The 13,228-nt window shown below is 32.7% G+C and overlaps 1 protein-coding gene across 1 annotated transcript; it reads right to left on the bottom strand.

The window, feature by feature from the left end:
* Nucleotides 1-1,337: 1,337 nt before the first annotated feature.
* On the bottom strand, nt 1,338-5,307 carry LOC147406561 (protein BEARSKIN2-like). Its single transcript, XM_086434655.1, has 3 exons — nt 5,145-5,307; nt 3,959-4,236; nt 1,338-1,901 (listed from the first exon to the last, which is right to left on the bottom strand). The coding sequence occupies exons 1-3, from the start codon at nt 5,305-5,307 to the stop codon at nt 1,338-1,340; spliced, it is 1,005 nt and encodes a 334-aa protein (XP_086290781.1).
* Between the last annotated feature and the right edge of the window lie 7,921 nt (nt 5,308-13,228).

Here is a 13,228-nt window from a genome sequence, read left to right as displayed (position 1 = left end):
GTCGGACCTTTCTCGATGCGCATCAAGCTGCGCAACTCGGTTCTACTTGACTAAGCCCCTTGCTCATCCAAGGAGGGAGTTTGCTTTACCCAACTCCCGTTTTTGATAACAAGGCAGAAACCCTCGACTTGACATTCATCAGTTTAGTCATTAGTTTCGAATGAAGAATAAAGAGTGCCCTGCAAGATACGGCCATAACAAGAACATGACGGAACTACACTTGATACTAGTAGTCTAGTCGATTAAGCCATAGTTAGCGAGTAGCTGCTTAATTGAATATACTTTCTCTTTGGCCCTGACGGAACTATACTAGATATGAGGAGGCCCCGCAATTGAGGGGTTAAAGACTTTCTAGGTGGAATTCCGTTATGTTCTGTTCCCTAGGGGGCTGAAGTGCGTCAAGTTGTTGTGCATAGGAGGGCCTACTTCTTTTTAGTGTAGTCAGCCGACTAGTTTCATTCCTCATTGTTTGCAGCCCCTAAGACAAGGTTCGCCTACTTGGCTCGTTGATGGCTTGCTTCCTTCTGCCTTTAGAGAAGGTGGAGTTGAGGATGGAGAGTCAGTTGGAGGGTACTGGAATTTACATATCTTCTTGTTTAGTGACAGTCGAAATTGCCTCTTTTGATTACATTGTTCCTCCGTTAGGTGAGGAAGACCAGATTCACATGGGCATTTGATTCACTTTTCTAGTTGGATTGTCAATGGTTCGGGTTTGGGTTGGATTGATATCAAATTCTAATCAATCCAAAAAGGAATTTAGTAGACCAAGACTCGATCAAAGTGTCATATAAGTCCAAACCCAAACTAATATGATAATGTATATTTCCGAATCCAATCTGAAAGATCAATATTTTCAGATCGTTCTTAATCCAATTGGATTCAATCTAATAAAAATATAATATGTATCATATACCATTAATAAATATGCATCTTTTATACATTACAAACACTATCACGAACAGGTTTTTATTGGATCATCTTCGATTGATCCAAAATCGATCTGATAACTTATCAGATTGGATCCTAGGCAAAATCCAAATTCTTGATCTAGACTTTTGTAGTTATCAGATTGGATTTCGGAGGGAAGAGAGAGAGAGTGAGTTTGTTTAAAAATCTATTAATCCTTGGTTACACGAGAAATAATGACATAAGGTACAATGAATACCCAATTATGGGGGCAAGAGAAGCCGAAAATCGTTTTCTTCCCACCGAAAAATGGTTCATTAATTACATTCAAATTAATATATATAAATATAGATATAGATAATCACCTAAAATTATAAGAGAAGGTTCGATTATTTTGGTTTCGTTTAGCTTTTTGAACCAAAATAATCATTCTATTTTGTGTATCCCCAGAAATCCATTTCTCCGCGAATTGATAGCTGATTAATTTGATTTACTGATGAAGGATTTGCATCCTCAAATCTCACACCTTTAGAAGAAGAGTCTCCTTCATGACCAAGATGAGAAGTTACTAATCGATCGAGCACGGCCCAATCGTTGAGGCCCACATCTCTTCCTCCTCCCATCTGTTGATCCGCTGATTCACACGCTTGATACTGTACCTGTCCAGCAGCATCACAATCTGTTTGATTGGTTAGGAGTTGTGGGTGAAAACTTATGGGCTTGTTGGTATGGAGAAAGGTTTGAGGTTGTTGCATGTTGGAGAAGTGAGGATCAGGAATGTGGGAGTACTGAAGGCCGTGATCAGGCTTGTATAGGTCGAAAGTCTGGTTGTGTTGTCTTTGTACATGTACATATTGAGTGTCTTTAAGAGTCGTGAGGGGTTGGGCTTGGACTTGGGCATGATGGGTTGCACCTGCGCTCGCCACACTTCCTTCGTTTCCAATTTTGAATAAGTTCTTCTTCTTGAACACGCGACAGACTACCCAGCCATCTTCCTGCGTACACGAAAATATATCGAAGTTCGATTAATATTAGTAATTTCATGAATAACTTTATAAACGAATTAAAAAAAAAAAAAGAGTAGCAATGGTTTGAAATTTTGTGTCATTTTGAAATATTTTGCAAGAACATAGTCTAATTTCTTCTTGTTTTGGAGGGTTTGTATGATTGCATGGAATTCATTTCAAGAGAAAATGAATTTCTTGAGGAAATAGTCATGAGAAAATAAATTGTACCAATTCATTTCTCGAAGGGGTTGATTTTTAATTTTGAGGGTAGGGGTAAGGATGAGAGAATTAAGCATGGGATGGGTAAACATTTTCCCAACCTAGTTGGAAAAATAAAATCAATGGAAAATGGACAATAATATATCTAAAAATTGTATTTTTCAGGAAAAATCATTTTCCCGTCCATTTTCCATGTGCAATATACAGGTACACAATATTTTGGAATGAATAATGATGACTGTTTTGTACATGGCATATTTTTTTCCTCTATATCCCGAAGAAAAATATCTATGATTATGTGCCCTCGCCATGTCAACCACATACAAAAACCACATGCATTTATGACGGTTGTTTTTTAATATATTGAAATGTTTTGGTCAAGACCGTCTTGATTTTTCTCTTTACCAAATCATTGCATAAAATATATATATATATATATATATATATATTAAAGCTTGCTAGTAACTTAATTCTCACTAAACCTGTTAGAAACTTTTATACGCTAATACATGTTGACTCTACTTTTAATGTATCATATGGACCACCATAATATAAATATTTAAATGCATGAGATACATCAAATTAATGGTATCTATATTCATAATATATTATCATATCATGGTGCGATACATCATCATCATCAGTGATTCAATGCATCTCATGCAATTTTATATATGCAGCTTTAGTTTTGATTGGATCGTTGGATGGTTAAGATCATCCATTCAATCAAAGTGTTGGGATATATTCTCTAGGAGTTGAGTAAACTTGTGTTAGCATCAAAACACCTACTGTCTGAAGTTAACCCTAGAAGATCCACATAATAATCTTTTAAAAGAAAATTTCTAACCTCAAACCTCAAATGATGTTGAAGGCTTTGTGTCCAACCAATGACTGAGATGTGAGGATATCTCCTAGAGATTCCACTAGGAATCTAATCTAATTAGTAGGAAAATCAGTTTCCCTATAGAATCTCCAAGAAATATCATTACATCACAACCAATAGAGCCTCCACTCTACTGTCATTGGAGCCTTGCAAAATCCTTTTGGAAAGAATAATGATTTTCTGACTCTCCTCTCCCTCTGACAAACTCCCTTGGCATGGTATGTGCACGAATCATAGATTTTTTTCCTCAAGGTATACAACTTTACATCTCCATAAATATGTGTAGTTGTCTATCCCAAGGAAAAAAATCTATGATTTGTGCACATGCCATGCCAAGAGAGTTTGTCAAAGGGGGAGTTAGAAAATCACGACTCTTTTGAAAATATTCTCCTATCAAATCATGACCACTATGAGCCGAAGCTTCCTTCATGACACCCAGAATTCCTTGGTAGTGGCTTTGTTTTATGCCTCTACCAACTAAGCTAGCTGACACCTTCATATAGTGTTGGTCTTTTTTTTTATTTTTTGTGTGTGTTTATCTTGGGTATCCCTACCCTTTGGGTGAGACTAACCCACCATCACATGCACCACCCCCTCGAAAAGTCATATGTGCAACTGGTTGAGTCGAGAGTCAACCTAATCCTGGAGGGTGGCCACAAGGAATTCATTGCTTCATGGGGTTTGAACTCTTGACCTATTCTTCCTAAAGAGCTTATCAAGACTCGGCTTACCACTTCCTAATAATCATAATAATGGGTTATATTCTTCCATCGAGGAGATGACCATAACCATGTAATGGGTTATATTCTTTTTGAATGATTAAGATAATTTATTTAAGTCACTTTTTTTTTATTAAGGGTATATATGCCACTTGCATGGCGATTAAGATCTAAGTCAAACTTGTTGATGGCCCAACTTTCAGTGAGTGAGCATAATTACTTACATTGTCATTGCCTTGAAAATCATCGTTGTCCTCAAGTCGATATTCATGCATGATCCAATCAGTCTTTTGGCCATGTGGAGCTCTCCCTCGGTAGAAAACTAGGGTTTTCCTCATACCAATCTTCTTGAAGCTGTTCCTAATGCATTTGTCCCGACCTGTCGCCTTCCAAAACCCTGCATTTGTCGCTCTATTCGTTCTCGATCCTGTCGGATATTTCCTATCTTTATGACTGAAGAAGTACCATTCGTTTTGTGGCGTAGATCCTATCCTACACCTCTCTATGAACAATCAATAAAACACAAACATATGAGAACTTCTATAACCACACCAAATTTTACTTACAACATATCAATCATTGATATATGGGATATTTAGGAAAAAGTGATCAACTTTTGACCAATTTAAAATTCTGGCTTATTGATAATTTTAATTATCAAAACTTGAACGATAATGAATTCGGAGGTTTTTAAAGGGACTATTTCGTAGGTTTAAAGTGATTAATTGAAAATAGTCACTTTAAACCTGCAAAATTGTCCCTTTAAAACCGTCAAATTCATTACCATTCAATTTATTTATGAACAAAATCGTGATCATTCACATTTTGGTAATTAAAATGAACAGTTAAATAACTCATTTTCAGCCCATGAAATGGGAATTCACCTTGATATAATCAACCATCGTATAAGATTAGAGAGACGCCAATTATCTCATCTCATATGATCTTTTTTTTTTTTTTTTGGGTGGGAGGGTTTGTGAAAACCTAGAAGAAGAAACCAAATTAAAAAGTTTGTAAAAAAACCTTAGAATTAAGAAGGAACCAAAAAATACCCATACACCAAGCTTCCCAAAATGATAAAAACCAATCAAATTTTCTATTAAGTGCAGAAAATTTATCAAAAATCCATTATAAAAGAAAATTTCAAAATCTGTACTACCCACACTTAAACTAACTATCATAAATTTGATGTGGGCATCACTATACCATGTTTAGGTTGGTATCAACAATTCGACATGATCAGACATTTTAGGTGATTAAGCATATATATGACTCTAACTTGCTTGGAATTCTTCTACAATTAATAAGTCAAGATGGAACCACAAACTCAGGCAGTTCGACAAGCTTGTTTTAATCAAAATAGAACAAGGGCTCAACTCATTTAATCACACCACAAGTAATTCATTTTACCTTGCAAGTCCCATGGCTCTATCTTATTCAAATCCACGTCTCTGATCACCTCCAAATCGAACTTCTCGAACGAAACCTTCTTCTTCAAGTAGTAATGAAGGAGCTCTTCATCGGTTGGATGAAAGCGGAATCCTGGAGGAACTCCACCATTAGAAGAAGACATTTCCAGTTAGTAACTACTATGAAAAATCACTTTCTCCTCCTTAATCTCTTGTTAATATAAGCAGAGACAAGAGAAGAAGAACGACTTAAGTACTTTTTACGTAGGTTGTCACAAACTTATATATTTCATGGTAAAGAATGATACAGATGTCTTTATCAAGATTTTTATAGGTTTCAAACTCGATGACCCTAAATCCTAATATTAACCGTACAAATGTTTGGTCCACCTCTTTGTGGACCTGTATTATATGGCAAAAAACATCATAATGACTCTTAGCCATTGGATTTGAATCTTATAGAAATCATTGATCCATCTTAATCTTGAATAATATTCACGTATACCTAACAAATAAATAAGACAATGTTCTATTCGGTAATCCAAAAATATTCAAGAACTAGCGTATTCGATCTACCGGACGAATCAAAAGAATAATTTCCAAAAGATCTCGTGTTCATCATGCAACACTCATCATTATGGCATTCAACTTATTGACATATATACTTCATTTATCACAACATCGATCATCACTCTTTAATAATCTAATCATCGTTCATCAATTGTGGTCGTCAAACATGAATATAAATATCATTTGGATTTGTCTTACGGATGTATTCTTAGATACATCGTTTATCACAATTGTTGGATTTTGTGTTTATATGGTTGGGAGATCGTGTTTTTTTTTATGTAATCTTCTTCATGAGTCTATGGATCCTAACTCCTTTCTAAGTGTTGAAAATATACTCAAACAATTCTTGTGTCATATTTTTTATGTTCTCCATTCTTGGCCAAAAATTTAGTTGATTTATCATATATCGAATCCAAACTAGACGACATTATTACTATACTAAATTTTCATAGAATTGCTAACTAATGGATCTAGACGGTCCATAGGATCAGTTTGCCGTGAAGATCTATGTAACATGGTTCATTGGTTCAAATTTGGTTAGTTTCACATGTTCTACTCTAGAACAAACTCAGTTCGGATGGGTGGGTAAAGATAATTTGTTTTTTGGTTCGCCGAAGTCTAATAATTTGATCTGCTAGTTTGCTCATGTATATAAATAATTCAAGTACGCAAGTTGTGAGTACAATTATAACATCGACTGGATTTGCTTCCCAAATCACACCTTCAAGTTTCTATATGCCCCATAAAGTGGTATATTTAACTGTTGTACACGTGTAATGGTGGATGGTACGTGTGGCCCGTCAAAAAAAGAAAAAAACCTGTAATATCAAAAATATCTAAGTGTAAAAAAAAAAAAAAATTATGTTATTCTCTTATATATAAAGGTTGCATGAACTCAACTAAAAGATCATGTAGAACCTCGACTAAGGTCCTCATTTAGACTATGTGGACTATCATGTTTGTCCAAATGACACCTCTCACCCCTCTAAATTTTCGTGGTCTAGATTGGGTTTGAATGGTTGGATTCTCGAATTGGTTATTAGTATGGCAAAGATTGGTTCCCTTTATATTGTTTCATGATTCAATCTAGTAGGAAGGAATCTGATAACATTTGCAAGGCTCATGGGACATGTTACTTCAGAGTATATCTTTATCGAATTTTGGATAAAGATATCTTGTCTGTATCTTAATCCAACAATATAATGTATGTGAGAGTCTGTGATGTCAAACTGTTGACGCCTATTACGACGCCGTGGGATTAGGTTAAAGATATCGTAAAAAGCAAGTCAAAGGAATGAGACCAAGAAGAGATAATGGTAATTTTTATGAGTTTTTTTTTTGAAATATTTTAACACAATTAACGATCCCGAGAAAATAAAAAGTAATATAATTAAGAGATTTGGATTGTTTCTAAAGCAAAAGGCCTTGGAAACAGCTAATTAAGTTGTAAAATTTCATAGAAATTCTCGCTTTTGGACGGCTGAAATTCATATTAGATTAATTAATGTCAACTTATATATATTTACATATAGTGTAAAACTAAAAGAATTAGATAGTCCCGATACTGCCCTACATAATATCATAGGTTTTAAAAATCATCGAGTAGACTCAAAACTTGGCTGAGTTGATCGATCCGATTAGATTTTGATGTGACTCGGATCATCGAGAGTAAACTTTTCAATCAGAGTCAAGTTAGCTCGAAAATGCATCAAGTCAGGTTAGAAATTTGATATACTTTAATTTTGTGATAATCTTTTTTTATGTATCTAAAATATTTTAAAGTAATTTTTAAATATTTATAAATTTAACATATTTTTATGGGAATCAAGTTTTTGAGTTTTAAAAACTACCACAAAGATTTTCTAGATAGAAATCGTATTTGATTGGATGATTTATTCGTCTTCTACATGAGATTTTTTCTTAGTAAAATCAAATGAAGATGCATGCCCATGACGGCATGAGGTGTTTCTTAAATAATAGAATTTCTTAATTTTATTTTTATATAAGTTTTTATATAAATAAAAATAATAATTTTTTTATATTTAAATATGTAAGTGAGTAGGTAAAATAACCATGGTCTTGTTGTGGTATTAAAAGGGCTTTGAAGACAATTGAGTGGATCCAAGAGTGGCTCAGTTCGCCCCCAAATTTACGACGCTTGGGCGATGATGATTGTTAATACTAAAAATTATTATTATTATTTCGGGCATCATACATATAGAAAACTGTTTTGTAAAATTGTACTTAAATTGTAATGTTTAGAGATGAACATTTTGAAACTTGTTTAAGCTTTCTAATGATACTATTTTTATTGCAAGTCAACTTGTAGATTGAATCATCCATAAAATAAAAATAAAAAATTATAAAATTTTCAAAGTTCAATAATGATAATTAAAAAAAAAAAAAAAAAAAAGACCTAGAATGATAGGAAATTGGAATATGTGGCTCTAGGGAAAAAAAAGATTGATGAACATAAGGTCACCTATATATAAGAGTGTTTTTATGTAGATGGTTTATCATACATGTTTTTCTTTAAAGGAGACTGTAGGATCCTTATTTTGGGTAAAAAGGATTACTTAATACCATACTCAAATCTCAATGAAGATCATCATCTTGATTCATAGAAAAAGTTTCAAATCTTGAAAGACTTCCCAAATTAAGAACCTATGATGATTAAGTTAGTAAGAATAATGAATATTAAATAAGAGAATGAGTCATAAGTCATTTACCTCTGTGTTGATTCATTTAGTTATAGACTCCAAGAGCCCTTCTCACATTGCTGACATCCTTCATGAGAATCCTGCCAATATTCTAGTATCTTGTGCGTATTAGGATCTTTTCGTTCCTATCTTGTTAATTTCATGTTGTATCAAAATTCTTTCTAATTGCAACCACCTACTAATCTGATCAAAGAATACCACTAAAATTTGAATCTTAAAGATCTTATGAAATCTTCTATTAGGATCCTTGGGGCTTCTTTTGCTATTTCCACAACTTCACAATGCAAAGATCACTTATTTGAACTTAGACAAGTGGTTTGACTTTGCCACATATCACTTAGGCTAAGTCTTTTTAAGGATTTAAGGGAGTTGACACATGGGGGTCTTGACTTAAACCACTTGTCTGTCGAGTGAATTTATGGATTTTAATGATTAAATACGTATTTGTCTTAACTCAGTCTTTTCATGTGTTAATGGCCACATGAAAGTCTCTTGTTAGTCCACGAGATCGAATATAATTAAACATCCGCACAGATGAAGATGAGTTGATTTCTAATCCTTCCAACAGTTACTCAAAGTTCGTGTTAAGATGAATAAACCAAAATGTTTTAATTTCTACTTTAACAATAAAGTTAAGAAGGTGTTATCTATCTTAGTTGGTTACATCTATGGGTGATGATACCATAGACATGTATTCAATTCTGGTCCATTACTGAGTTAGTTATCTCATTTAAATAATCTCAATGATAAAATATCGGATTCTTAGTAATTTGAACCATGCCAAACCCTAACTCAGCCCTAAAAAGATAAGTTGTGCCTTGCACAATCTTAAATAATAATAATAATAATAATAATAATAATAATAATTTTTTTTTATAAGAGAACAAGGAGCCCTCAAATAATTTTTAGTTCGGATTCTTTATACTCAATTCAATGTATAAAGAAGGAGTTGGAAGCATCTTGAAAATGCACGGAGGGGGTAAAAGAAATTCAAACCTTATCTTTAGTTTTTGTACATGCAAGTTCGAATTCTTTTGGACAGAAAGCAACAAAGCAGTAGATTTCTTATCAAGATTAGGAACTTATTCTGAGGAATTTTTTGTAATAGAGGAGTCTTCTAGTATTTGTCAAGAACTTCAATGTATTTTAGAGGAAGATCTTATACGTTCTTACACTCGTTAGTAATGTTTTCTAGGAGGGATCCCATCAATCCCAACTTATCAATAAAAATAAATAAATAAATAAATAATAATAATAGAAACATAAAAAAAAAGAAATTAAGAGAATGGTAGGAAAGGGAATATGTGACTCTAGAAATAAAATGACTGACAAACGTATGGTAACTTGTGTATAAGGGTGCTTTTCTATACATGTTTTTTCTTTCTTTCTAAAGGGAATTATGATCCACATGACGATGAGTCATTTCTAATCCTTGCAACCGATGTTCAAAGTTCATATATATACTTCTACCTAAGAGACTACATGGATAATATTTTCGAATATCCAATAGTACTTTAAGTCATTCTCATCATAATGGTCATGGTATTAGTTATGTATTAGTAGGTGATGTGTGTAAAATAAACATAATTTACATAAGTTAGGATCTTATAAGATTATAATTTCTTGTATAATTTAATTTTATATCAGTTTATAATTTAATAAAATGCAAATAAATTTCAAAATTTTAAAATATTAATTAGGATGATTTTGAATTTGCGCCAAACCCTTGTGTCATTATAATATTAGGATAAAAAGTGAAATTCATTCCATCTCAACATGTGTCAATATCTGGTGTGATCTTGACAATCAATCTGAGTTGTAGTTTAGGTTGATCTTAAACCATGGTGCCTTGTTTTGATAAAGGTTGTCGTTCCTGGTCGAGTTCACTCGTCTGAAGAGTCATTTTCTTATTTACTTACATTCCTTTTGTTGACCTCCCTTAACCAATTTCGTAGCTTATGGGAGAGACTATAGTCAAGTCTTACAAATCACAAAGAGAAGATTGGGAGAGATCAAACAGTTATGAAATGTAGGAAATTTATAAATCGAAAAAGTATTTCTACAAGAAAAGACTTTTGGATATTAGGTGAGTGATAAAATTTGAAAAACTTAATCCAAATATTAATGTGCGTTTTGGAGAATCTTTGACAAGTACCATATCAATGCAAGGAATCATCATTAAAGTTACTTCTCGACAGGAAGATTGTCTGAACAAAAAGGACAACCACATTAATAATTTAGAATTCCAACAAATTAAGCCTTTCATTAGATAAAGCCTCGTCTCATTGTGATATTAAAAATTAAAGGGATATTTTTGTAGTTTTATTAAATTAACTAATGTGGTTAGGACAGTTGTAAATATGCAATTTTATTCATTTTGGCACACCAGAAAAAAATAATAATAATAATAATAATTAGTGAGTTCAAATGTACTTTGGGAACATTTTTATAAAAAAAAAAAAAAAAATGCTGTTAGCAACTAATTCATCTTCTTCACAATAATAATAAATATAAAATATTAGCCCAAAGTACATTTGAATGAATTGTCCACATTTTCAATATCAAAATCTAAGGAATGGAAAATTTACCATGTGATTGGATCATCTATCATTATAGATATAAGACCTTACAAGTGAAATGTGAGTTGTATAATTACGCCTGATGACATAAACCAACAAAGTCTTCCACGTGCACACTAATGCATGAGATGGCTGACTTAGAATGAACACTTGGTGATTTATTTAAATTAGAAGCTCACTCAATTGATGAGTGGTTTAAATCGAGACGTTCCTGTGTCAACTCCCTTGAGTATCGAAAAGAACTCACTAAAGTGACATGTGGCAAAGTAAAAACACTTGACCGAATTCAACTTGAGTGATACTTGCACTCAAAAGAGATACAAAAATAGTCCACAAAAATCCTAATAGAATATACTCTAAGATCTATAGGATTCCAATTGTAGTGATATTCTTAGATCAAATTAGCAGGAGATTATTATTGGAAGAATTTCTAACACAACACATAATCGTTAAGATAACAATAAAAAAATTTTACTGAGAAAGATTATCAAAGGGAGATGGACTCTTTGAATCTATAAATATCAGAATCACCACATAGGTGTAGGACTATTGATTGGTTCTCTAATTTTTTACCTTCTTTTATTTTTGCTAATTTAATCGTTAGAGGATCTTGATTTGAGAAATTATCTTAAATTTAAGATTTTTTTTGCAAGAATCAGAGATATTTTTTTCATTGAGATACGAGTATGATCGTGAGATAATAAAAAAATTCATGCATGAAAGTATAAATATGGAGAAGATCAAATACCTAGATCTCTTGATTTTTGGGCTGTGTGGGTCCCACCTGTGAAGTATTATTGTACCTACCCATGTGTTTTCCCATATAATAATAAATAATTTAAACAAATAATAATAATAATAATAACAACAATAATAGTTGGAGACGCAGCCGCCATAGCTTGAGCTCGGGCCTTGGGCATGTGGGGACGACTTTGGAAGGTTTCACATTAATCTACTTGGATTCAGATGCACTCTTTTCCAGATTTCTTGTTTGATTTCCTTTTGAGTGAAGTGTGAAATGATATCATGCCTCGTGTATGACAGTTATGAAGCCGATTATATCGATTTGGCGGTTTTGATTGGTGATGCAGTTGACTTTCATTTGGAAATAATTTTAATATGCCACGTGTAATTGTGCGATTGTATGCCAACCCTATCCCATTTCAAGTTCGTTTGTATAGTAGGCCACTCTTGAAAGTTGCCAAGTTAAAATCGAATGCTACTCATGTCTTGCCCAAACTGATTCGAATTTCGAATTAATTTAAGTTTTGTTATCAACTTTGGCTATTTCTTACAATGAGCTTTACCTGTCATTCATGCAGCTTTTGCATTGTCTTAGCTTATATTAGCATATTTATTGGGGCTAAACAAATTGATCAATTAATCTAAGTTCTAAAATATGATTTTCAGGTAGTTTTCGGCTGACAATCTTAGGACGATAACGTTAATTGACAAAATTTATCCTATATGATTTAAAAAATTTTGATAATCTTTATGGTGAGGAGATCATTCTTACAAAAAATTACCCCTATTTGAAATTTCTAACCCCATTAAAAGTAGTTTATAAAATTGAAAAAATTGTGTACCATCGATTTTTATTGTAAATTTGTAAATCACTTTTGATGGGGTTAAAAGTTTCATATTGGGTTAATTTTATTTTTTTTTGTGGTGATAATCTTCTCACCATAGAGATCATTCTCACAAAAAATAGTCCAATCCGAAAACTTTTAAGCCATATTGGATAAATTTTGTCAATCAATATAGTCGTCCTAAGTTTATCAACCTAACATCCCCCACGATCTTCCCCTCCATATTATTTCTTCGCAAAGTTGGTAGACTTGTAGTTCTTATCTCAAAAGAAAAGATTGTATGAATTTTGATCCCATTTGTAGTTTGGTGGGAAATCTATAGAATGGTTACATTTTCAAAGGGAGAGAACACATTTTTAGAGAAGACTGTTATCAACATTTTTGGATTTCTATTTTATATAAGTAAGGTTTTTAAAGAATTTAAGGGTATTTTGTTTTAAGAGTATCTTGGACTGGATCATCTCATGTTTATAATGTCTTTGAAATATCTAAATTATCATTTTTCACATATTCTTCAATTAGATTTTCGATGGCGAGGTCATTTCTGATGATCTTTGATCATGAATGATGAATGGAGAATGATATACCCTTAATTTTGACAATTTAGTCATATTTTATTTATTTATT

The sequence above is a fragment of the Akebia trifoliata genome, chromosome 3, assembly GCF_017979445.1.
Source record: "Akebia trifoliata isolate Shusen 1 chromosome 3, ASM1797944v1, whole genome shotgun sequence".
Classification (NCBI taxonomy): domain Eukaryota; kingdom Viridiplantae; phylum Streptophyta; class Magnoliopsida; order Ranunculales; family Lardizabalaceae; genus Akebia; species Akebia trifoliata.
This window is presented reverse-complemented; position numbering and strand designations above follow the sequence as displayed.